General features: G+C 40.6%; 3 protein-coding genes and 1 long non-coding RNA gene across 5 annotated transcripts; 2 read left to right on the plus strand and 2 right to left on the minus strand.

Annotated features, from left to right (window-relative positions):
* Positions 1–3,261: 3,261 nt before the first annotated feature.
* On the minus strand, positions 3,262–14,826 carry LOC146685655 (uncharacterized). Of its 2 annotated transcripts, XM_085441554.1 has the most exons (4): positions 14,393–14,826; positions 12,966–13,070; positions 4,496–5,092; positions 3,262–4,144 (listed from the first exon to the last, which is right to left on the minus strand). In XM_085441554.1, the coding sequence occupies exons 2-4, from the start codon at positions 12,981–12,983 to the stop codon at positions 3,464–3,466; spliced, it is 1,296 nt and encodes a 431-aa protein (XP_085297680.1). In that variant the 5' UTR covers positions 12,984–13,070; positions 14,393–14,826; the 3' UTR covers positions 3,262–3,463. The 2 variants fall into 2 exon arrangements, with proteins under 2 accessions (XP_085297680.1, XP_085297679.1); XM_085441553.1 differs by lacking the exons at positions 12,966–13,070; positions 14,393–14,826 and having other exon boundaries at positions 4,496–5,194.
* Positions 14,827–15,108: 282 nt separating this feature from the next.
* On the plus strand, positions 15,109–25,030 carry LOC146685656 (uncharacterized). The gene is made up of 5 exons (XM_085441585.1): positions 15,109–15,180; positions 15,289–15,401; positions 16,339–16,520; positions 24,241–24,397; positions 24,533–25,030. Exons 1-5 carry the CDS (start codon positions 15,132–15,134, stop codon positions 24,665–24,667), a joined length of 636 nt encoding a protein of 211 aa, XP_085297711.1. The 5' UTR covers positions 15,109–15,131; the 3' UTR covers positions 24,668–25,030.
* On the minus strand, positions 19,220–23,976 carry LOC146685657 (serine/threonine-protein kinase pim-1-like). Its single transcript, XM_085441584.1, has 9 exons — positions 22,901–23,976; positions 22,249–22,491; positions 21,962–22,114; positions 21,746–21,840; positions 21,561–21,608; positions 21,246–21,464; positions 20,051–20,231; positions 19,794–19,964; positions 19,220–19,704 (listed from the first exon to the last, which is right to left on the minus strand). The coding sequence occupies exons 1-9, from the start codon at positions 22,959–22,961 to the stop codon at positions 19,613–19,615; spliced, it is 1,263 nt and encodes a 420-aa protein (XP_085297710.1). The 5' UTR covers positions 22,962–23,976; the 3' UTR covers positions 19,220–19,612.
* On the plus strand, positions 21,440–24,131 carry LOC146685658 (uncharacterized). Its single transcript, XR_014916753.1, has 2 exons — positions 21,440–21,504; positions 23,975–24,131. It is a non-coding gene; the product is annotated as an uncharacterized LOC146685658 (long non-coding RNA).
* Positions 25,031–26,144: the final 1,114 nt, after the last annotated feature.

A 26,144-nucleotide genomic window follows, 5' to 3' on the forward strand; every position in this document is an offset into this window, starting at 1 on the left:
TGGCCTTAAGACAACAATTCTGATGGCTATAGATCCAAACGGGACACAAAAAAAAAAACCCTTAATGTACAGATCATCTGTAATCCTTCTCTTTTCTTTCTGTCTATATGTATAATATATATGTTGATGTTTATGTGTACAAAAGGAAACCTCTTAATAAAAAAGACATTGTTTAAAAAAAAAGTGGGATACTTAGACGCCGGTTAAGTGGAGCTTCCTGTTAAGCTGCGGGAAGCGCTTATAAATTAACATAAGACTTAGAAATTGGGCCGCTGTCCTGGACAGAGAACGGTCAATTGAACAGCAAGGTGGGCAAACCTGGGCTTAGAGGCTTTTAAATCTGTCGAAAAGGTAGGATGACCGATATCGGAGGCAGAGGAAGTGACGTTGAAAATGTTTGTTTTCTCTTTGATCTTTTAGTAGAATAAGCGGTTATAATGCACACTTTCTTACACATACTGAAAAAGTGCTCATGAAGAGATGATCTGTTGTGAAAGGTGACTTAGAGTGCAGTAAAAGGTCAATGCATGCACGCTTATGGTCACAGATATTACGTAGATTTATTTCTAGGGTAGAGGTGAAACATTTTGCTTTGTCTTTGCTTAGCAAGTAGTGATGCAGAAGGTGTTAAAGATATTCATGCCATGAATAAGTCGACAGGAAACATATGGAGAGTGAGACACCTACAGTGGGGCAAAAAAGTATTTAGTCAGCCACCGATTGTGCAAGTTCCCCCACCTAAAATGATGACAGAGGTCAGTAATTTGCACCAGAGGTACACTTCAACTGTGAGAGACAGAATGTGAAAAAAAAAATCCATGAATCCACATGGTAGGATTTGTAAAGAATTTATTCGTAAATCAGGGTGGAAAATAAGTATTTGGTCAATAACAAAAATACAACTCAATACTTTGTAACATAACCTTTGTTGGCAATAACAGAGGTCAAACGTTTACTATAGGTCTTTACCAGGTTTGCACACACAGTAGCTGGTATTTTGGCCCATTCCTCCATGCAGATCTTCTCGAGAGCAGTGATGTTTTGGGGCTGTCGCCGAGCAACACGGACTTTCAACTCCCGCCACAGATTTTCTATGGGGTTGAGGTCTGGAGACTGGCTAGGCCACTCCAGGACTTTCAAATGCTTCTTACGGAGCCACTCCTTTGTTGCCCGGGCGGTGTGTTTTGGATCATTGTCATGTTGGAAGACCCAGCCTCGTTTCATCTTCAAAGTTCTCACTGATGGAAGGAGGTTTTGGCTCAAAATCTCACGATACATGGCCCCATTCATTCTGTCCTTAACACGGATCAGTCGTCCTGTCCCCTTGGCAGAAAAACAGCCCCATAGCATGATGTTTCCACCCCCATGCTTCACAGTAGGTATGGTGTTCTTGGGATGCAACTCAGTATTCTTCTTCCTCCAAACACGACGAGTTGAGTTTATACCAAAAAGTTCTACTTTGGTTTCATCTGACCACACGACATTCTCCCAATCCTCTGCTGTATCATCCATGTGCTCTCTGGCAAACTTCAGACGGGCCTGGACATGCACTGGCTTCAGCAGCAGAACACGTCTGGCACTGCGGGATTTGATTCCCTGCCGTTGTAGTGTGTTACTGATGGTGACCTTTGTTACTTTGGTCCCAGCTCTCTGCATGTCATTCACCAGGTCCCCCCGTGTGGTTCTGGGATCTTTGCTCACCGTTCTCATGATCATTTTGACCCCACGGGATGAGATCTTACGTGGAGCCCCAGATTGAGGGAGATTATCAGTGGTCTTGTATGTCTTCCATTTTCTGATGATTGCTCCCACAGTTGATTTTTTCACACCAAGCTGCTTGCCTATTGTAGATTCACTCTTCCCAGTCTGGTGCAGGTCTACAATACTTTTCCTGGTGTCCTTCGAAAGCTCTTTGGTCTTGGCCATGGCGGAGTTTGGAGTCTGACTGTTTGAGGCTGTGGACAGGTGTCTTTTATACAGATGATGAGTTCAAACAGGTGCCATTCATACAGGTAACGAGTGGGGGACAGAAAAGCTTCTCACAGAAGACGTTACAGGTCTGTGAGAGCCAGAGATTTTCCTTGTTTGAGGTGACCAAATACTTATTTTCCACCCTGATTTACGAATAAATTCTTTACAAATCCTACCATGTGGATTCATGGATTTTTTTTTCACATTCTGTCTCTCACAGTTGAAGTGTACCTCTGGTGCAAATTACTGACCTCTGTCATCATTTTAGGTGGGGGAACTTGCACAATCGGTGGCTGACTAAATACTTTTTTGCCCCACTGTATATAGGGCAAAATGTGGTTGAGCTTGTAACCGAATGTGTGCCTGCAAAAGTAACAGTGTTGTACAAGACGTGCTCGAGATGATCAGATAAGAGAAGAAGAGAGCGAGCAACAGGAAACAGCTGGAGGGAAGACGGTGAAAGCGGCTCTTTAAGTGTGTTAAAGGTTGTCAAAAATATCGCTTACACAAATAAATAAAATTGAAGATTAAATACATAAAGGATAGAACCCAGAACATGATAAGTTGAACCAACTTTGAATAATTAAGAGAACAATTGATGAATACATTAGATTACTGAGGCGTAGCAGGGGGAGGAGTTTTTTTTTATACTTTACAGCAGCGGTCCCCAACCTTTTTTGCGCCACGGACCGGTTTATGCCCAACAATATTTTCACGGACCGGCCTTTAAGGTGTTGCGGATAAATTCAACAAAATAAAACTAGTACCGATACCGAAAAAAAGAAGATTTATTCATAACACACGTGAAAAGACCCAGGAAAACCGAGTTAACGATAAAAACACTAACAAAATAACACTGAAAACCGATAAAAACCCTGAAAACCATACATTTCACACCTGAGCCTCAACTCTCGCGGCCCGGTACCAAACGACTCACGGACCGGTACCGGTCATGTTAAAAGAATGTTGGAAATTTGATCAGAATACGGTGAAAATGAGAGAAACAGACATTTTTCTCAGATCATTGTGTTAAATTGTCAAAATCGCCGTGTTCTCTTTAAGACTATCAGCTCTACTCTAAACAACCCTGAAAGCCTCTGCTGACACGTGTCATCAGTTCCTTTCTTTCTTTGTAAACAAGGTCGAGTCTGTCAGGTCAGCAATAGTACTTCCTACAGATGACCCATCAGTGTTTATTCCATGACTGTAAACATGTTTCCATTCGTCACTTCAGTCTTTACTCTGAAATACAGGAAATGACATCATGGCTCAAAATCTTTGTCGTTCAAACAATTCTTTATTTAACATTTTTTTAACTTTATTTAACAAAATACATTCAATAAAAACTTCAACTGAAACTGATTTTTAATCCAACCACTGAAAAAAAAGGTAACGACTGAACACAAACACTACAGAAGAACAATTTATAAAGATTAACATTGAACTATAGGAACAGTTTGATTCATAGCCTCATTAGAACTTTAACTTAAACTTAAGGAGAGCCGACCTGAGCTCTGTGGAGCCTGATCTCCAGGGTTTTAAGTTGGACTCTGAAACCAGAAGAGGATGTTTCTCTCTCTTCAGATTCGCTGTCGTCCTGTGATGGGAACGGTTTCAGCCCTGCGTGATCGCGCTGATGTTTGCACAGAGCAGATAATGAAGTGAATGTTTTGGCACAGTGGTAACAGTGAAACAGTTTATTAGTAACGTGGGATCGTTTGTGTGCAGAGTATGAACTGAGATTACTGAAGCTCTTGTCACACTGCTCACAGCTGTAGTTTCCTTCCATGTGTGTACGTTCATGCTCGTTACGACTACCTGACTGTGAGAAGCTTTTGTCACAGTGTCTGCACTTGTATGGTTTCTCTCCTGTGTGGACTCGTTTGTGTGTTTTAAGGTCACCTGCAGTGGTGAAGGATGACCCACACTGATCACAGAGGTGCTTTTTGACCCCACTGTGAAAGAGTTCATGTTGTTTTAAGTCACTTGATGTGGGGAAGCTTCTCCCACATTCTTTGCAGTATTTCAGTTTGTCTCCAGTGTGTTTACGTTGATGTATTTTTAGGCTGGCTTGGTGACTGAAAGTTTTTCCACAGATGTCACAACGAAAGTCTTTCCCACCACCACAGCGATGACAGGGTTGAGAAGTGGATCCATCTGTGTCGCTCTGCTTCTAAACAAAGACACAAAGACAGTGTAAGTCAGTCCTTCAACACTTTTATCCTGAAAGTCGCCTGAAATAAAGAGCATCTTTGCAGACGTCCAATTACATTTTACTGTTTCGATTAACACACTCAGTTTACTGGGCTACAATAACTACAATACTACCACCATAATACTACAGCAATACTTATTTAATATTACAGTAACATCTGACTTACACTTAAATGAAATGAAAACCTGAATAATGGCTCAGAGCTACTCTTCGGTGCAGCAGAAGTGCTAACATGCTAACACAATTTAATGAGCAGACTTGTTCCAAACAGTCAGACTGAACTTACAAGAATAAAATAAAAATACAAACCTCACAGTAACTGCACTTGTAGAGTCTCTTTCTGGTGTGGATCTGTTGGTGTTGTCTCAGGTACTGTGGAGTTTTAAAAGTCTTCTCACACAGGTCACATTGATAAGGTCTCTCCTCAGTGTGGGTAAACATGTGGCGTTGTAACTGTGCGTCTGTTGTAAAGTATTTGCCACACTGATCACACCAGTACACATCTTCTCCGGTGTGAATGCGTACGTGTATATTTCGGTACCCTAGCTGGCTGAACGTTTTTCCACAGATGTCACAGCTGTATGCCTTAATTCCAGAGTGGGTAACTAGATGTCTCTGTAAGTGGCTACTGTGAATAAAAGCTCTGCCACACTGATCACAGCTGTAAGCTTTAACTCCACTGTGGACGACTTGGTGTCTTTTCAGGGAATTCTTCCAGGAAAACGACTTTCCACACAAGTCACAGCTGAACGGTCTCTCTCCAGTGTGGATGAGCTGATGTTGTTTTAGTTTAAACTTCCAGGTAAAATCCTTCCCACACTCGTCACAGGTGTTTTTTTTCTCTCTCTTTCTTCTGTGAGGTTTGTCGGCCTCCTGAGAGCGCTGACTTCTCGGTCCACGTTGGTCCTGCAGTGACAGAGATACAAACAGAGGCAGTGAGTGAAATGCAGTCATTAAACAAACTGAAGCTTCAAACTCCCTCCATTAACACTAGTTTTAAACCTGAAGGTGGAGTGTGGCACCAAACACCTTAAAGGTCTCTTATCCCCACCTACTGGTAGTAGTAACACATTACATCCAACCTGCTGTTAAAGATAATTAATCATTGTTCAAACACTCTAAAATCATGCCCATCTCTCCTGCTTGTACACAAATATTAATGCTAACACACTCATAGTAATAAATGTTTACCAGGTCTGTACTTTTTTATATTTCCTGTTTGTTTCCTATTATATATTTCTATAATTGTATAATTTATTCGATAATAATAAATCATATGTAACAGTTACTAGCTTGGTTCAGTGAAGGATGATGTCAGAGTCTGACTGTAACCTGACGTTTTTTTTACTTTTACTCGCTACATTAAAAAAAAAATCTGTATTTTCTACTCCTTACATTTTCAACACAGGCTTGTTACTTTTGGTTTAAGTCATTTGAGGGGAGTTATTTCATCACTGCGGGCATCAAAGATCAAATTGATTTGAGCCTAAACAGTAACACATGAAATCCAATCCTGCATCATACACCAGGCTGTGTGGTAAAGTCCTATAAATGGAGCATGTAACGATCACTGTAACACAAACCGTAAATCTTATCTGAGTTTAAAGGTTTAAATCACCGTCAATTTCATCCTTCTATGATTCAGAGTTTGGTGACATCCTTATCATACAGAGTTCCGTTGGCTGAGTTGGGAAAAAGTTCTCAATAGAGTTTTTGAGCTCAGCAAGGAAATCTGTCAGTTCATGGTGTGAGATTATTATATTATCTTATGCCACGTTATACCCCTAATTAAAGATAGTGAAATTATTATGTAGTTTTAGTTTGCATTATTCTCCTGACTTTGAAGAAGGTGACAACTATTACAGTTATTAAACTGATTTGTATTACATTAGACTGCTGATTTATTGTGAATGAGTGATATTGTTTTATGATGCATTATACTGCTGAGGTATAAGAAATACTGTTTTCAGAGAGTCATGGCCTTATTTGTCTGATTAGAAGAGAACAGAGCATACCGGAGAGGTTTTCTGCCCCATCTCATCAGGAGGAGATAAAACAGGGAGCCAAGGCCGTCACTTAGGCGCCGTAAGAGAGAAAGAATGTGAATGTTTAGGTTTTATGACTAGGTGGAGGGGGGCTGAAGCTATAAGAATGTGAGAAACACTCAGACGCTTCGAGATCAGGCGGACACCCTCCCGCGCTCATCTCCCCTCCGGATGGTTTATGCTCAAAAGTGTTGAATTGTATGGAATAAAAGATTGTTGATTGAGCATTTATACACCGAGTATTGTCCTTCCTTCAGCCCAAAGATCAAAAGAATTGGGAGATTTAACAATGGACATGGCATGTATGATGCAGTGAAGGCATTTCAAGTGAAGTTGTCACAAATGCACCAGTGCAACCTGTCTCACTTTCCCTGTTGCCAAGTAATGTTGAACCAAGTCGGCGCACTTTGCTGATAAACTGAGCGCACTGAGTTCGCGGCGCTTTGGTGACTGTGAAGCACAAAAAGAGAATTTCAAGCTTCTTCTTTACGTGGAAACTGCACCTGTGCAGATTCAGATGGAGCTGCAGTGTAATGGTACACTCAAGGCAAAGTACGACACTGAATGGCCTGCACAGTTTATTAGTTCCATTCCTGCAGCAATGCCCCAGCTCCGTCTACATGCAGCTCCAACCTTGTGTATGTTTTCATTTATTTTTTCTGGGGTTTTTGCAGCATGTTCATATTTCTAACTTGCATAATTTTGACAGGATATATTTTTATGAAGATCAAAACATTTAAAGTTAAAGTTGATTTTTTTTAAGTTTATTTATTCTGGAATAAAATTCCTGTCTGTTTTTATTCATATTTCTGTTTAAAAAACATGGTTTTAGTGTGTTCAATAAATGTTTATCTTGTTTGGCGGCCCGCGACCTAAAGTGTGCCTTGAGTTTTGCTCCCTGTGCAGTTGAGTTTGACACCCCTGGTGTAGAGGATGGAAATCAGCCAGGACAACTCATGAAACATCTGCAGACATCTGGTTGAATTCAGTTGTGTACATCCACAGAGAGCAGCAGGTCAGCTGATCACATCCTGTACATTAAGAACATCGACTGGAGCTCTCAACAGAAATGATTGTGAGCTGTGACTCTTTTCCCCACACTGAGCCACTACAGCTGATTTTAGGGTTGAATCCTGCTGAATCCCACTTTAACCTCTTCCCTGCCCATTTTCCTCTTTAGAGGCAAAGTCACCCTCTACAATGTAGGCATTGTATTATTACATGAATATTACATTACATTAATATAGCACAAGGTTCAGTTAGTTTTGCATAAAATATATATCAGTACTTCATCTTTTACCCCTTTAAGACCTACCATAGAACCAAGAGCTTATGTTTATATTTTTACTAGAGATGGCACGATACCACTTTTTTATGTCCGATACCATGAATTTGGATATCTGCCGATACCGATATGAATCCGATATAGTGTATTTTTTAATCAACAGAACTGTTTTTTTTAAAATATCTTGCTGTTTTTGTATAAGTTCATACTCAAGTTAAAAAACAAAACACTAAAGCTATTCTGTTATACCTGTATGCAAAAAATACACAGCACCCAAATATTTCATAGTTCAGTAATAGTGATCAATCTAATACACTTAATCCTACTCCATCCTCCCTATTCTGGTATTTTAAGGAGTAAGTAACCTAAATAATAGGGCTCTAAAACTCCCAGCAAAAAAAAAAAAATAGATAGGGAATCACCCACCCTCCACTTCATGATGCTTAATCAACATAATCAACTTTAATTTGATGCAGTGTGAAAAAAGATTCACAGAAATCAATTATTTTTCAAGAATAATTAAATAGATTCAACATCTTTCTTCAACAGAATTGCAGACTGCACAGATGGTACCTTCCCAAAGGAAAAAGTAGTAAAGCTTACTAGGGTATATTAGGCTTAGTTACTATATACAGTCATGGACTTCTATACATTTTACATCAGATTAAAACTTTGGGTGTAAGATTCAGATAATTATTTATTAAAATCTAGACATTTTAAATGAGAATAAGAAAGAAAAGGATGTCTTTGTGCCCCCTTTTCCCTGTTAATGCCCTATCGGCCACCCTGGCTAAACTTTGCTAGATCCGCCCCTGCACAGTTACCAGCCGTCAGCTAGAAAAGGATCCTGGTGTAGAAAGTAATATTAAATAAATTCTAACAACAGCTTATCAAGGTTAAACGTGCTGCTGTTGTTCAGCTGCTGGTTTCCTCTTTCTGGCGCGAAGTGGGCAATAAACAAACAAGAGAGACGGACTCGCGACAGAAAAGCCGATCAGCTGATCATGATTTCATGACTGAAGTAGCAGCAGGAGAGGGAGGGGGAGAGAAGAGGCAGTCGCTCCATATATGTTCCATCGCAGGAATGCTTTACAAACATTCAGAGACGAACTTACACACTTGCTTTACTTCTCTCTGGGATAACTTCCTCGGAGATGAAATGCCGGATTGGTAGCGAGGCTACAAATACACACAGCCGCTCTATCACGTGAGCACACTGCTCCGACGTGCTACGGTTATGAGCCGAGTTACGCCATGTCGCAAGTTTTGTGAGGTGCTTTTTTGAAATTTAATGGATCGGATTACATTTTTTATTTCTCTCCGATATCAGATCCAGTAATTTACGTCAGTATCGAACCGATACGATACGTGATATCGGATCGGTCCATCTCTAATTTTTACACGCCCTTAATGCAGGGCTCTAGAGTGCGACCAATTTGGTCGCAAATGCGACCAAATTTTTCAGTGGTGCGACTAAAAAATATATTTGCTTGCACCTGTGCGACCAAATGTTCGGGTAGCAAAAAAATAAAAAATAAAAAATCTGCAACCTTCCCTGTGGTCAACAACAGACACACATTATGCCCCTATCGTGGACTAAACCAATCAGAGATAGTAAGGGGCGGGACCTCTCTGATTGGCCGTGGTCCAGTTGAAAGTGCAGGTGGAAGTGGGAGGTGAGTAGCTTGAATAAAGCGATATCAATTCATTAAATCCTGAATCGACTTTTAAATATAACTGTGTTTTGCCAGAAACGCCAGATTCTCAGATTAAAGCTCACAAAACCATTTCAACAACAACCAAACAGCAAATGAGAGCAGGTACACGGACTCCACACAAAGACGTAAACACAGAGCCAACGCATCAGAATCAGCTTTGTCTTTCTCGGCTTTCTCAGCTTAGCGATCCTGATGCGTCCGGTCCACGCTGTGATTACGTCTTTTTGCGCTGATTCTGAGCTGCAGGTTTTGTCTCTCCAACCAAAATTCACCGAGCCAGCAGCAAAAGAAGCAGCAAACTGCGCTTCACATTTGATCAATGTCGTCATGAATTTTGCTGTTTTGCTTCCACGACTATTAAAATCACACTTCATGCACAGCTAGCTCTCTCTCTCTCTCTCTGTACTTCAAGAACAGTTTCCCGTCTCCAATCTCTGTTTTCTGTATTATTCATTCGCTTATTACCAGTGTTGGGACTAACGCGTTATTAAGTAACGCGTTACAGTAACTACGTTATTATTGTGGTAACGAGCACGGTAACTAGTTATTATGCCAAAATCAGGAACGCGTTAGTCGTTACTGGGATTTAGATAGGGTCGTTACTCGTTACTTCGTGTGGTGGCTATCGCGGAGCTTCCACAGATTCAGTAACATTAGCAAGTGGTGGAGGCCAGCAGGTGGATGAAGGAAAAGGGACGCAGAAGGAAAAGAGACCCGAGGCGGCCACCGGTCCAAGTGTGAACTGAACTTCAGGTAAGAAGTTATGACCTGCAGTCTCTCTGGGTCAGATATGAACCAGGTTTAGGTGCAGTTTATTTTCGTTATTCTGACTTTTTCCGTACTGCGTGCTAGCTAGCATGACGGAGTTTCTATACAGCTGGGTGGTGCTATGAAGTTAATGATGTTGCACTTTATTTTGTTCATAAGTTATTAGAGTTGCCAACCGTCCCGTCTGGTATTCAGAGAAAATATTACGCGTTTCGTATTGAGGTGAAAAGGAACAGTTTGTCCCGTAATTCAGCTACAATGAAAAAGGCACAAAGCTGGAATTATTCTGTGTCTTTGCTGCACAGCTGCCTCTTCTTCTTTCATTCTCCCCCCTCCCTCTCCCGTTTCTACTTCAATCATGAAAACTGATCAATGATCAGCTGATCGGCTCTCTTGTTTGTTTATCGCTCACTTTGCGCCAGAAAGAGGAAACCAGCGGATGTCGCGCTAAACAACAGCAGCACGTTTAAGCTTGATCAGCTATTGTTAAAATTTATTTAATATTAAATTCTAGTATCAGCTGATGTTTGCTGGAGCCACAGCTGTAAAAAAGCTGCTGGTCAGGATGTCGGTTTGGATATGTGGTGAGAGGGAAACATGAAGATGAAACCAGGAGATGTCCTTACTGGATCATCAGAGCTGAACAGGTGATGGAGAAACAGGTTTACCTTTTAGGTGACATGAATGAGTTGAAGGGAAGTTATGAACTGTTTCTGAGAGACAAATAACCCCAGGATCCTTTTTTAGGTAGCTGACAGCTGGTAACTGTGCAGGGGCGGATCTAGCAAAGTGTTGCCAGGGCATTAACAGGGAAAAGGGGGCACAAAGAAATATTTTTCTTTCTTATTCTCATTTAAAATGTCTAGCTTTTAAAAAATAATTATCTGAATCTTACAACAAACGATTGATAGATTGATGCATATATACCATCAAGACAGTGAACATCACTGTCACAACAGTGTTTATTTTCATTCAAAGGCTTTATGATTTTTCCTATGATGGTGGGCCAGTCTCTAGTCAAAATGTCCGGGCCAATTTTCTGTCCCAGTCCAGCCATGTATGCAGCTCATCTGCAGTCTGGTGTTACCTACATCTTCCTATTCAGAAGGCAAAATTTCCAAGTTCTGAGTACAATCGAAAGCACCACGACTGCAGTTTTTGTGTTGGATGTAAAAGGCGCACATGACTCTGTGACGTAGGCTAGAATCATGGCAGCAGTCAATGACGGTCCAGGCGTGGGATTTCTCTCGTGGAAATATGCACATTATCTTTTCCTTTCTATTGGTAGGTGGCACAGTGCACTTGTGGCAAGTAAGCAAGCTAGAAGACTGGCAAAGTTATGGAAGAAACACATTAACAAGAGAATTCTGAGTAAAACCAAAGTTACTTTCCCTAGTAACTAGTTACTTTGAAAGTAACGAGTAACTTGAAGTAACTGAGTTACTTTTGAGAGAAGTAACTAGTAATATAACTAAGTTACTATTTTAAAGTAACTTACCCAACACTGCTTATTACCCACCAGTCTACCGCTGTTTACGGCGCTGTGGCTGCTGTCTTTTTCTATTCTTTTTTTCACTTAAATGACATCGGACAAGAAAGCCTATTTTTTCTGTTGTTCAATACTGAAGAAATTTAAACTTTATATGCAGAACATTGTAGAATATTTTGAAGGTTATCTGCTATAAAAAGCCAGACAAGGAAAATCTCCTTCATGTTTTTCTGTGTTTTATTCTCAGTTACTTTCACACAAAGGCATCTGCTGTGATGTTCACAATTCTGAAGAAGTCAGTACTGATAAATGATCAGAATTATAATATTTCTGACTGTCTGAGGCTAAGTTGAATCGAATCGGGACTTTGAAAACCGGAATCGAATGGATTATAGAAATCAGTGATGATACCCAGCCCTAGTGAGCAGCCTAGGCACGACAGAAGTGGATGTAGCTGTAATAGGAAAAGAACTATTGCTAACTTTTCTGTTAAGTTAAGGCCTGATCCTTCTGAAATTCATAGCCAGTGCTCTGACACGGTGTCATCAATCTTTGAATGCTGAAAAAGCACAGTGTATCCAGAAAAACACATTATATTATATAAATTATTATAAAATTTGTGTGCGCCTAACTTTTGTGCTGGTACACCTAACTTTTTAAAGTTAGGCGTACCGGCAAAAAGTTAGTCTAGAGCCCTGCCTTAATGCCATTTTGGGGAGCATTTCAAGTTGCTATACATCAATATGACCATTATATCCCAAATGTTAATAATATCTATGCATTAAGTCCATAGTAACTACATAAAGTGCAAAAAAACTGCAATAAAATACAAAAAAATTTAAATTGTTTTTGTTTTGTTTTTTACACATATTTGTAGTTAGAAAATTGTATCCCTCAAAACTGTAAATTTAAAAAAGTTGCACATTGTTTCCAACCACAGGAAATTTGTTTTTGAGCATTTTTGAGGAAAAACAAAAATAAATATTATAATGCAAATTTGCAAACAAACAGCATGTGCATCAAAATAAACTATTACCAACAGTGCAGTTTGAGTTCTAAGCATCCCAGAAACAATACAGAAAAGAATAAAGTCAAACATGACTTTTAAAAACACCAGTATAGGTGTCGCTGAAGGCAGGTTTTGGCAGGTAAAGTCGGACATGTGATAGTTCGCGCTGGCATCTATTCCAACATAGGAAGTGCTATGAACAGCAAAGCGTGTTTCTGGTATATTATGTTTTTTTGCTGCAAGTGCTTTTTATGCAATTTCTGCAAATACATATGTGGAAGGAAACGTGACCTAGGGCAAGCTGATGGCATAAGATGTAAGTACAACTATTCCTAAATAAAATAATTGTGTTAGCTTAAGTGCAGTTCTACCGGGATTTTAAAATTGTTACGCAAAACGGAGCATTCCTGCTCCAATAGGCCTTAAAGGGTTAATGGAGTATTTCTTAACACTAGTATCTGTCACCTTCTTTGTCGAACTCATTGTTTTCTCTGCAGTGGCTGAGCTGAGTCCAAGTAGCTGAAATGTTCCCCTGCTGCTCCGTCAGACTCTTCTCCTCCTCCTGATCAGCTGGGACACAAAACAGAACTTTGTTAGGCTCCACACTGCACTGAAGAGTCAAAGTGTCTCATATGTTCATCTGAGAGCACAAACAACAAATTTTAGCTTCCCTGGGTGAGCAACTTGTTTAAAACATACACAAAAGGTTTGAGCACCGATACCAAATTCAGCAGTATGGCACACCAGTACCAGGAGAGCAATTCCTCTTTAAAAAAAGCCCTGGCAAAGAACAAAAACAGAACAATCGATGGACCTGCATAAACGAGTACAGTGTTTCCCAACCACTGTGCCGCGGCATATATACGTGTGCCGTGAGAACTGATCAGGTGTGCCGTGGAAGATTATCCTATCTGAGTGGGTGTAGAAATCTGAGCCATGATCTGAGTAACCCTCATCACTCAGTCACACTCCGATTCTCTACTTATATCAAGTCCATTGCACTACTTTCAAGCATTCTGCAACCTGTCCTCTAATTTATTCTTACTGTCTTACTGTTTATATTGTTTTCCATGCACGGTTGGTGTGGAGCACCCACAATTTAGTTGAATATGTACAAAGACAATAAAAGACTATTCTATTCTATTTTAAAAACTCTGCAGTACTTTTAAAACACAGATCCCCTCTTGGGGTTCGAGGCTGTATTTGTTTTAAAAATGAATCTCTGGTATCTCTGGCCTATCATTATTATTTTGCTAACAGTTAATCAGGCTCATTTACTGAATACTGATCAGAATTTATCAAATTATCTTTGAAATGATTCTAACAACAGGCCTCTCAGAGTGAGGCCAGTTTTTACAATCACATGCCCTGTGGGCTGACACAACTTTGCTGATAAGACAAAGGCAGCTGTGTTTTAGTCTGGAATACATTTATTTTTTACCTTTCTTTTAAATTGATTTCATTATAGCACTTTTACCGCCAACATATTTGGATTTTTTGGCGCTGGAAGTGACCTTATATTGATGATGGCTGGCGTTAGCTAGCTAGCTAGCTAGCTTGGATAGCACGCTGCATTCAAAAACTATGCAGGTGCCACACAGTGACAGAGATGCTAACTAGCGCTTAGTAACAGACTAATAAAATAATAGAAACTCTGATTACACTTAGCTAATTTAAAAGCTTTCTTCTAATAATAACACTGTTTTCTTCTCTGTGTTTCATTAGCATTTGTTAATATTTTCTTGTAAATTAGTTTATAGCAGCTTGACTTGATGTAGAGGCTTTTTCTTTCAACTGGTTCACAAATAACTGACAACAGAGACCGAGGAGAGCAACAGAAAACTTCACTCAGGAGCTAAATTCAAGATTGACTGAACTCAGATCAAAGTTACCTTAGTGCTTCACTTTAGATGAGGAAGAAAAATAAACTAAAACACAAACGCAATGAAGCGGGAACTTCGCGGCTTCTTCTTCTTTGGGGTTTTTCTTTGGCGGTTAGAGCTTTAAGGTGCATTACCGCCACCTGCTGGACTAGATGGTTCTTAAACTAAAACTAGACATTTAAAAGTATTTTAATAAACAATAAAAACAAAGACAAAATGTTTCAGTGTGTTATATTCATGAACATAAACATCAGATGGCTTCAGCTTACGCTTACCCCCATTTATTTAAGAGATTTTGCTCTCTGCAGGCGAGGATTTTTTGTTTAGAGGATCTTTGTAAGCCTGTATTTACTTTAAAAGAAGGGAAGCACTTCTTCATTCTACAGAAAAGGTGACACATTACAGATGAGTTCATAAAAAGTGTCTCTGTCACTCTTTCAAGGCTCTGTCATATGGAAGAAATATAGTATCATCAGAATTCAAGTATTTTTAGACATTGAATTTATGACACTGAATTTTTATCCTCCAAATTTCCCTGCAAAAATATTCACCTGCAAAAATTCACCTGCAAAAATTCACCTGAAAAAAATTCACCTGCAAAAATTCACCTGAAAAAAATTCACCTGCAAAAATTCACCTGCAAAAATTCAACTGCAAAAGTGATGAACTTTAATGACCCAAGCCAGAGCAATCAGCACCAGATCGAGTCGAATGGCTCTCAGCCAATTAAATTACGCTGTTTGATCACATGACACCGTTAGCCAGCAGTGTGTCTCCTAAAAGAGAGCTGTTTAAAGGTGAGTGATTAAGTTTTTCTCCTAAATAGAGATCATTACAGAACGCCTAGTCCTACTTAAAATCCCATTTATTATTATTTTTTCTTTTTATCATCTACTCGAACTAAGGAAAACGTTTGACTAACTCAAAGACAATTTCCACGCCTCCCCTGCCTGACTGCAGAGGCAGTTTTGAATTTAGGAGCGCCAAGATGGCAGCGGCAAACCCTGGCGGCTCTCCGGTGAGTATATATATTTTTTTTTTATCTTCAAGTTTGTCTTTTGAAACCTTAATTTTATTTAAATCCGTTGCTCACGTATAAAGTACACAGACGGGGTCTTTGCTCAACTCGTCTGAGGCGTGTCTCACTAAGCGCTACATGCTAGCATCCTGCTAACCGAGCTACCCTTTACATGCTGTGCTTTAGAAAATAGGATACTCGTTAAAAAAAATACTCCGCAGATATTGATAGATAGACGAACACTGCAAATATAATGTTGGAAACGAGAACGGCCTTTGGTGAAGGGGTAAAATACACCATGAATAAAGCCATAGAGTGAATGGCTGCCATGGTTGCAGAACAGCCTGATTTAATGACAAGAATGGGGAAGAGTGAGGTGAAGTGAACCACAGCCACAAAACACGGTCAGACAAGGCGGCAAAAGGGCAGTGATCTGTCCGTCAGTATGAAGTTGGTGTGTGCTTTGGTGAACAAAAACTCCAGACTGGTAGCAGGAAGATGGGAGACTCGTGTTTCACTGGAATAGTGGTGAATTAAAACATCCTTTGTTGGGGACATTTCGGTGTAAATGCATCCATACAGGCAAGACAGAGGCAGACCAGACAGTGAAGAAAACAAGGCAAACATTAGAAATATAAAAACGGAAATATAGGATGAGTCGGGGATGAGTTCCTGCCCCAAGTGGAGGAGTTCAAGTATCTCGGGGTCTTGTTCGCGAGTGATGGGAGAAGGGAGCCGGAGATCGACAGACGGATTGGGGCTGCAGCTGCAGTAATGCGGACGCTGCACCGGTCCGTCGTGGTGAAGAGGGAGCTGAGTGTAAAAGCGAAGCTCTCAATTTACCGGTCGATCTACGTCCCTACCCTCACCTATGGCCTTTACATGACTAACGTCCCCTCTTCTCCCTACTTCACATTAGCCCCCATCTTTCTTCCAGGTGGAAAAGACCCGTCACCTTCTGGGAGTGGCGGCTCCCGTGGGAACAGCTCCCACCACCAAGTCCCTGAGTGAGTCTCTGTCCCCCAGCGTGAGCTCCAGCACTCTGTCCACATCCACCTCCGTCTCCTCGCAGATCTCCAGCACCACCTTTGAAAGCGTGAGAAGGAGCTGGCCACCAAGGTGAGAAAAACGTGGGCTTAGTGGGCGTTCTTGTTGCTGCCTTCTTCCTTCTCTGCTCGGTCTTGTTCCTGTTGTGTTGTAGTGCCTGCGCCTTCTGACACACACCTTCAATACTGAATACAACCAGCTGGTGAACAGCATCAGTGACTGCAAGGTGAGAAATAATACAAAGAAATTAAAAAATAGCCTTTCTGTGTCACATCAGGGAGTTCCTATATTGACGTCTACCTCATCCTGCTGTTGTTTCACTTCAGCTTTCTCTCATCTCACCGATCGGACGTGATCCATCCGTGACGAGCTTCAGCAGTGCCACCCTCACCCCTTCCTCTACCTGCCCCTCTCTCGGACTCCCGCTGTGGCTCCATGGGCCAGAAGTAAACATATTTTTAGGAACATTGACCTCGATCTGCAAACGGTTATTGACAGGTTATCTATTTGATTCTAACTTGGTGTGATTTGTGTTAAAGGACCCCTGAGAACAGCTCACGTGCCTCCAGTCCCTCCTGCTCAGACTGTGAAAACTTCCCGATGGTTCCCACTCTGGAGACCTCCTACCTTGCGCGGGCTGCAAAGAACGAGTTCCTGAACTTGGTGCCTGATATTGAAGAAATGCGACCAGGGTGAGTAATGCCATATTAACCCAAATACTGTCACTATGACATGTGTCTCACAGACCAAATGTAAGTCGACACGAAATGATGTGGATCGATTCAAATTCCTGAGCCTGGATGATTTCAGCTGGAAACAAACCAACTCTGCTTCTTCCTCAGATAATTCAATTCAATTTTATTTATATAGCGCCAAATCACAACAAAAGTCGCCTCAAGGCGCTTCATAGATACAGAGAAAAACCCAACAATCATATGACCCCCTATGAGCAAGCACTTTGGCGACAGTGGGAAGGAAAAACTCCCTTTTAACAGGAAGAAACCTCCAGCAGAACCAGGCTCAGGGAGGGGCGGGGCCATCTTCTGCAACTGGTTGGGGTGAGAGAAGGAAAACAGGATAAAGACATGCTGTGGAAGAGAGACAGAGGTTAATAACAGATATGATTCAATGCAGAGAGGTCTATTAATACATAGTGAGTGAGAAAGGTGACTGGAAAGGAAAAACTCAATGCATCATGGGAATCCCCGGCAGCCTACGTCTATTGCAGCATAACTAAGGGAGGATTCAGGGTCACCTGGTCCAGCCCTAACTATATGCTTTACCAAAGAGGAAAGTTTTAAGCCTAATCTTAAAAGTAGAGATAGTGTCTGTCTCCTGAATCCAAACTGGAAGCTGGTTCCACAGAAGAGGGGCCTGAAAACTGAAGGCTCTCCCTCCCATTCTACTTTTAAATACTCTAGGAACAACAAGTAGGCCTGCAGAGCGAGAGCGAAGTGCTCTAATAGGGTGATATGGTACTACAAGGTCATTAAGATAAGATGGGGCCTGATTATTTAAGACCTTGTATGTGAGGAGCAGGATTTTGAATTCAATTCTGGATTTAACAGGAGAAATCTGCTCTCTCTTTCTAGTCCCTGTCAGGACTCTTGCTGCAGCATTTTGGATTAGCTGAAGGCTTTTCAGTGAGTTTTTTGGACATCCTGATAATAATGAATTACAGTCGTCCAGCCTGGAGGTAATAAATGGTAAATGCCCTGTATTTATATAGCGCTTTACTAGTCCCTAAGGACCCCAAAGCGCTTTACATATCCAGTCATCCACCCATTCACACACACATTCACACAATAAATGCATGAACTAGTTTTTCAGCGTCACTCTGAGACAGGATATTTCTAATTTTAGAGATGTTGCGCAAATGGAAGAACGCAGTCTTACATATTTGTTTAATATGTGCATTGAAGGACATGTCCTGGTCAAAAATGACTCCAAGGTTCCTCACAGCGTTACTGGAGGCCAAGGTAATGCCATCCAGAGTAAGAATCTGCTTAGATACCATATTTCTAAACTTTTCAGGGCCGAGTACAATAACCTCAGTTTGATCTGAATTAAGAAGCAGAAAGTTAGCGGCCATCCAGGTCTTTAAGTCTTTAAGACATTCCTGCAGTGTAACTCATTGGTGTGTGTTATCTGGCTTCATGGACAGATAGAGCTGGGTGTCATCTGCATAGCAGTGAAAATTTATGCTATGTCTTCTAATGATGCTGCCTAGGGGAAACGTGTATAATGTAAACAGAATTGGTCCTAGCACTGAACCCTGTGGAACTCCATAATTAACCTCAGTGTGTGAAGAGGACTCTCCATTTACATGCACAAATTGGAGTCTATTAGATAGATATGTCACAAACCAAACTGTACACTGGTAAACTGTTACAATAAAAAAGACCGTAATTTTCTTTACTCTTCTTTATTTATGTAACTTTTGTTTTCACTGGCAATTTAGTGTTAGGTTAGGACAAAAAACAAATTAGGAAGGTTAAAGACAGAACATTACTAGATTGTGGTTTTAATTAAAATGTAGCCTTTGACAATGCTGAACACATGAGAAGCTACTTTAAGGCATATCACCCAATTTGTAATATTGCTAAACATTTCTTAAGGCAGACAAGTTATGCTGGCTGGGTCAGTGTCATTTTTGTTGTAATTGATGTCTGGTTTGTTCTGTTCCCTAGTGATGGGTAGGGATGGGTACCAGTATCCGGTGTTCTGACATAATCCTTGAAATAGTAATAACACAGTATCCTCAGCAAAGATGAATTAAACAAGTTTTATTTTAATGGAAGTTTACTTCAAGTCTTCAGATTTTTACTGTCTTTTATTTGATTACTTTAAAGTATATGATTACATTAGAGTAATTAAATAAAGACAGTTTTGATGGAGCTCCTGAGCCAGCCCAAGCTCTCTATGAAGACGAGGAAAAACTCCCCTGGGGGGGCCAGACTGACGGGAAGAAACCTCGGGAAAGCCCATTCAAAGAGAGATCCCCTTTCCTGGGATGGCTGGGGGGGTTACAGGAATTCCAAAACACTGAAATTTAAAGTGGGCCAATTAAAAAAAATTATTTCCTGAAAAAAAGAAAGGTAATTCATACATCACACATAAATGATAACGTCTGAATTGTGTGTGTTTGTGTGTGTGTGATAGGCTTATCTCAGCCAAGTGTGATGCTGTAGCTCCTCCAGCGTCGGCCGCGTCTCCGGGACTTTGGTTAAACACGCGTCCAAGAAATCCCGGCAGTCTGGAAAGAAAGGAAAGAGAAAAAACATGAAGATGATAGTTCCAGTGGTCCAAGCCATCAGTCAGTCTTGAAGTGTGACGTTTTCTTACTTTTGGACAGATGTCTTTTGAATTTCAGGCGCTTTTTGAGGAAGCTCGTGGTGTTAAAGTCCCCGGCATGAAGCGCTTCGTACAGAACCACTCCCATTTGCCATACCGTGGTGGGTCCACACCTGTAGCAACTGCGCCCGTACCACTCGGGAGGGGAGTAAATTTCTGTACCTAATAAACAGACACAATTGCAATTTCTTCTAAAACAAAAGGCGAAAATTGTGACATCTGTGAAGAGCAAGAGCAGAATATGTTACCATAGAAGACGCGGTACTGCGACTGCTCCTTAACAAAGCAGCTCAGTCCAAAGTCGATGATACGAACACGCGGTACATCTGAGCCGGTCTCAATTAGAATGTTCTCACTCTTGATGTCCCGGTGAAAGATGTGTTTATCCTCCAGGTGCTTCGCAGCATCAACCAGCTGCTTCAGAATGACCTGGAAATAGAGCAGGGCGATATGACCAAAAATATTTATCACGATATACATTTGAAAAGTTGCGATAACGATATAACTGACGATATAATTGACACTGGACAAAATACTTTACAACTCCACAGCTTTATTAGTGCAAAAAACCCCATAAATGTATTTTCACTTAAACAAGCAGCTGTTTTTTATGTGCATTAAAGTTATATAAAAATGTAACAGTGCAAATGCAAATTCCTCGCTGACAGTTTAACCAAAAGGCATTTCCAGTGGAAATTGGCCGACATATCCTCAGCATAACCATGTAAAATATCCACAAAGCTTAAAAAGAGGTTATACACACACAATACGGTAATATCACGTTGAGGTGCAGTACGTATCACTCCGCGAGGCGCCTGCCTACGATAGCCGTAATGCTCCGACAATCCATCGAGCGGTGCGGCTTTGTAGCTTAGCAAAGTCGCCGTGTACATAAAATCGTTTTGAGGTCAGTAAACACAACCAGAATTCATACATAAGGCACACGGGATTATAAGGGGCACTGTCGAGTTTCAGAAAAATCAAAGGATTGATTTTAAGTGTGCCGTATTTTCCAAACAACACGGTAATAACGACGGCCCGCTAGCATGCGCTACCAAAAATCGTGCTTTGTTGTGTATCTGACGGACGAAAGCTAAACCAGTTCCACACCACTAAAGTTGCAGCATTTTTACAAACCAGTTCTGGTTCATCCGTTTCATTCAACGATCCACTTTTGCTCTTCTCTTTCTGCGTCACCGCCATCTGCATATGTAAACATAGGCACTGCGCATGCGCGTTTTACCTATTCTAGCGCGATATTTCATTTTCCTATCGTTGCCCAAAATTACACCGGTATTACCGTGAATGGTATGATATAGCCCAGCCCTACCTGGAAACGATGAAAAAGACAATAATCAATCAATGGGTTAATGTTTCTCTAATACTCTGTGCTTTGATTGAATGATGTACAGTCTAAGACTCTTCTAAGGCAAGTCAACTTGCCTTGGCCTTGTCCTCTGGCAAAAATCCTCCATTTTCTTCTATGTATTTATCCAGGTCCACAGCGGGGACAGGTCTCTCCATCACCAGGATCAGCTCTCTGCCAAAGTCAAACCACTCCAACAGAGACACTGGGGCTGATGTTTCCACTGATCCATCTGCTTCAGCTGCAAGCTTCAGCATGATGGCAACTTCCACTGACACATTCTTCCCGTTATCATCCTGAAATATTTCAACAAAGTGGATGATGAGGCACAGACAGGTGAACGCTGCATGCAATCCACTAATGTAAAAACAATTCAAGTCTTGCACATTTACCTTCACTTTGCAGTACACTTTCCCCTTTGGGATGTGTTTGATGGCCACCTAAAAGACACAGGGCATTGATGAGCATTTCCTCAGTATGACATCATTAAAGGTGTAAAACAGCATACATCTCAGCTTACGATATTATCCCTTATCTGCATTACTGCCTGTCTTACTACCACCATCTGAACACTTACTGGTAAATGATCCTTTATGCGGTAGCCAGCAAGCACTGCTCCGCATCCTCCTTCTCCAAGCCGGTGCTCCTCCACGTATCTCGCTTGGAAGTCTCCTAAACAGACAAACACAAATTGGGTTTTACTACAGCTGTCACACAAATTACTCTCTGCTGTACCCTAAATGTTCATTTTGCTCTTCACCTGAATATAAAAGCTAAGCTGCTTGCTACTTACGTTTCTGTTCAGCCACTGACTTTTTGGCAACGGTTTTGGTTTTGTCCTGGTCCACGTTCTTTTTCTTAGGTGGGTCCCTGGTGTCTCCCGCAGCTTTCCTTTTGCCAGCCTTTTTGTTTTTACTGCAGCTCTCTGAAATCTCTATGCTGCAGTCTGCAGATGTGGAAAACACCAAAAGCACATCAGCTTATTAGATAATAGACACAAATATCTCCCAAACACTAATATCTTCAAACTAGCAACCAGATGTACACTTAATCTACCCCTCACTCAACTAATTAGCCTACCTTTACCAGTGTCCAACCAGGAAGATGCCTGCCCCTTGTCACCGCTCACATGCTCAAGAAGTTTACGCTTTTTTGCTGTATTGGTTGTCCCCGCTTCATCTTGTTGGACCTTTCGCTTGACTCCCCCGACCACATGAGCATCTGAGCTGGTGGAAGGACCAGCCTGCTCAGTGACCCTCCTTCTTTTTATGGGGGTCGTTTTTTCAGGACTGGCCTTTCTTTTAGCCATCCTGCTCTTACAATCTATAAACAACAACAACACATTAGTGAAAAAGAGCGCTCGACATCAGGACTAGAAGGATTTTGATGTCATTGAATTTTAAATTAGTATTGCTTACAATATAATAACAAGTTTATCCTTTTGATAAAAAAACACATCAACACGAGTCCATACTAGGTCTACTAAGTCTAGATACTGATGACACTTGTTGCTCTGTTTTCACTGCTCAGTCCAAGAATAAACTTGTCACATTATTTTACCAAAAGACAAAGTGCCCCAGTAACCTTTCTTTGATTAGACATGTTGCACTCAGGTTAGTTTCAATCAAAACCAGGATTTAAATCCTCTAAAAATGAATCATTTTATACACAGAGCCTCAACATTGTTAGAAATGTACATTCTGTTATTTAGGGGATTTTCTTTTTTACTTACTTTGATCTCCTGGATCTTTCTTATCTGCCTCAGTCGTAACTTTTCTTGTTTCCTTTTTCATCTTAATTTTTAAAATAGAAAATGTCACCTTAATGAGTGAATAGTCCTTCAAATGTCTGGATGCTTGACTTTTCTAACTAAGCTGTATAAGTCAGTTCTGTAAGTGAGCTTTAAAAGTAAACTCCGGAGTCTATGGCAACACAACATTAGAACCTTGCCTTTTAGTGACATCACTAAAAGGCAAGTAGTTTAAAGAAAAACACTCTGGCATTTCATATAATTCAGTAATTTCACATTAAACTTTCTTTCATTATCCTTTCATTATTTGTTTAAAGACTTGATGTGTGGATGCTACTATGAAGACTTCTAGTTGAGCAAACACTAATAAACACTGACTAGTTTATCTGAGATAAAATATAACACTTTTTTATTAAGTCAGTGTTAACTCTGTTTTTTTCTGTTAGGATCATTCAATAGTATCAGAAGAGAAAAGAAAAGTATGTTTTGTTTTGTTTTTTTTCTTCAAGATCTGTTCACATGTACTTAGCAAGAGTGAGTACACAGCGTTAAAAAATGGTACTTAGTGTAGTGAGGAAGGCGAAAAGCAAAGAGAGCATATGAAGGTAATATTGAAGAAGGCGCAGTTTTGAAGTGGTGAAAGGCAAAGGCATGAGTGCAAGCGTAATAAAAGGTAATAGGAGAGATGTCGAGCAGGCGGAGGACTTGGCTGGAGCAGGAAAAGGCAAAAGGGGAAACGCGAGTGCACGTCTGAAACTTCTTCACTGTCAGTGAATCCTAATTCTTAAGACTAACTAAGAAGAATAAATCTATGTATGAATGTCGTTTTGAGCACATCTCCTCTTTCTACTGATCAATTCTTCCACCTAGTGGATAGATGATAGTATTGCAGCTTGTCTCGTCACCTGTTGTGTGTTTTGTGTGCTCCAGAACCTGCGTCCTGTTGGAGTACTGTACGTAAAACACACAAACACTGGAGTGAACACAGCTGCTGAACATCTCTATATTCATAACTTCTTCCTGTTATCTCATATCTGTCTCCCTTCATCTGTGTAGGAACGGTGTACAGATGTATGATTATGTCACTCCTGCTCCTCCACCTAACACCTCCACTCTAAACTAAGTTTGCTCGGCTGCTTTGGTTCACTGATCTGCAAGTATCTGTCATTTGTTTGCAGATGTCTGCAGGAATTATTGTAATGATCCATTAATGGTGCCTGATTTCATTCAGTTTTACAGCTTGTCTCGTGTTTTTGAACTGCTTCCCTCACAGTTGTACACAGTGCTAACATGTGCTCTTACTCTGTGTTTTATTCCTGAAGAAAAAGAAAGTGCCCAGCCCAGCAGGATGAAGATGGGCCATACGTCAAGAAGCCGCCAAATGCCTTCATGCTCTATCTCAAAGAGCAGAGGCCAAAGGTCATTGCTGAACTCAACATCCCTGGAAGTGCAGCCGTAAATGCAGTGGTGGGACAGAGAGTAAGTGTGTAACTCTGCATACATTTATGCATCTGTTAATGTTGTCTGCTCATGTTTTTGCATGTGTCCCAGCTGTCCTGTAGTTATGTGTAGTAGCAGTGCTCACAGTGTGTTCTTATGATCTTCTGTCCACAGTGGAAGTCGCTTTCAAACGACCAGAAAGCCAGATATTTCAAGCAGGCTGAAACAGAAAGACAGAATCATGCCAAAGAGCATCCAGCCTGGTCGACCAAAGAAAACTATGTATGTCCAACAATAATTTCATTATAGACGATTGGACTGATTTCAATTGAATTAAACTGTTACTCCTGTTATTTCAACATCTGTCTTTGTGTAAATAAATGAAAAAACAAACAAAAGATGCTTCTGTCATAAGTTACAGCAGGATGAAACAACCTTCATGTAGTTCTTGTTTTTAACACTGCAAACCTTCTTTAGTTCTTTTGTTTCCTTTCATATTCAGCACACATCTGTCAGTGTCCACTAACTGTCAGGGAAAAGCCAGATAAAAACACTGTGGGGTCTTTTGGGACACGTGCTCGTTGGGTTTACTCATAGATATCAGAAATGATCTGTTCTGTATTCAAAGGATACACGAAGGACGTTTGTATTAAATGCAATATAGCGACTGATCATATGCTGCTTTCTTTGGGGGCTTTTCACCACCATGTTACACAAATCCAGTTTCTAACTGAAAAGAAAATCCTTCACCATTTTCTAATCAAATTCCCTGGTTTCCCATGTCAGAGATGTCATGGCTGAAAGGATCATCGCATATTGAGCTCAAAGCTAAACTCTTGTGTAGGGCCTCTTTCCATGTTGTACCATTCATTTTAAAAAGTCCTGGTAACAAGAGACAGAGGTGACTTGATGTATTACAGTTACTTCCCAATTTACAGAAATGATGTGACTTCTGACATTTTCCTAGCAGGAAATGTGCTACTGTGGGACACTGAAAGAATAAACAGCAAGGCACGTTTTGTTTTAATAACTTTTCTTTACTTCATTTGTATGAACTAGGTTTACCTTACAAAATCTTATACTGTATATAATGTTTTATGTTTAATTCATGTCAATGTCAGCTCGTGTTTACTCGGGTGAGCAGTACCGGCCCACAAAGAGAATGCTCTTGGTGGGTTTATGTCAGATGAAGAAGATGAAGTGATGGTCAAAGAACATTTCAAAGCCCACACTGAGAAGTTGTTCAGAAAAAGAAGTTGAACCTGACCAAGATGAAATCCAAAATTGGGAATTAATTGTTTTATTGTATTATTTTTAATGTCACATATGGTGTTGTGTAATCCGTGTATGTATTATGTGTCTCTGCTGATGTGTTTCATGCCTCACTTTCATTTTACTGTAATTAGGCTAGTTTTAAGTTTCTTGAGTATTCTGATAAGGATACTGTGTAGTATGATTTGCAAATGAAGAGGAATCAATTAGTCTTAAATTAATTGACTAAGAGAAATGAAGCGTTGGAAGAATGTTATGTTGATGACTATGAGGTTTCTGGGGTTTATTCAATAGAGCAACAACTGTGTGGGATCTTTATACAAATTCTTATATTCTATTTAGAGCTTGCTTTAAAGTATGTTAGCAAAAAAACAGCGCACGCATTCGTTTTCACGATTTTGGTTCTTCTTTAGTCATTGGGTCTTTTTAGGTGGTACCTCCAGGTACCACAAGGGGGGATGTGGTGGATTTTTGTGTGATATGTATAACTATGTAACTATATACACTATATATC

This window comes from Copadichromis virginalis, linkage group LG19 (genome assembly GCF_057382275.1).
Source record: "Copadichromis virginalis isolate Kocher_CV1m ecotype Utaka linkage group LG19, C_Virginalis_male_GT1.1, whole genome shotgun sequence".
NCBI lineage: Eukaryota > Metazoa > Chordata > Actinopteri > Cichliformes > Cichlidae > Copadichromis > Copadichromis virginalis.

What these genes read in the sequence shown, in the direction of transcription:
- LOC146685656 (XM_085441585.1), top strand. Translation starts at nt 15,132, where the DNA reads ATGACACCGTTAGCCAGCAGTGTGTCTCCTAAAAGAGAGCTGTTTAAA. An exon ending in CAAACCCTGGCGGCTCTCCG is followed by an intron (nt 15,402 to 16,338) that starts GTGAGTATATAT and finishes TCTTTCTTCCAG; the next exon opens with GTGGAAAAGACCCGTCACCT. An exon ending in AGAAGGAGCTGGCCACCAAG is followed by an intron (nt 16,521 to 24,240) that starts GTGAGAAAAACG and finishes TTATTCCTGAAG; the next exon opens with AAAAAGAAAGTGCCCAGCCC.
- LOC146685655 (XM_085441553.1), bottom strand. Translation starts at nt 5,140, where the DNA reads ATGACTGCATTTCACTCACTGCCTCTGTTTGTATCTCTGTCACTGCAG. An exon ending in ACAAGTGCAGTTACTGTGAG is followed by an intron (nt 4,145 to 4,495) that starts GTTTGTATTTTT and finishes GTCTTTGTTTAG; the next exon opens with AAGCAGAGCGACACAGATGG.
- LOC146685657 (XM_085441584.1), bottom strand. Translation starts at nt 22,961, where the DNA reads ATGAAAAAGGAAACAAGAAAAGTTACGACTGAGGCAGATAAGAAAGAT. An exon ending in GTCAGTGGCTGAACAGAAAC is followed by an intron (nt 21,841 to 21,961) that starts GTAAGTAGCAAG and finishes TTGTCTGTTTAG; the next exon opens with GAGACTTCCAAGCGAGATAC. An exon ending in GCATAAAGGATCATTTACCA is followed by an intron (nt 21,609 to 21,745) that starts GTAAGTGTTCAG and finishes TGTGTCTTTTAG; the next exon opens with GTGGCCATCAAACACATCCC.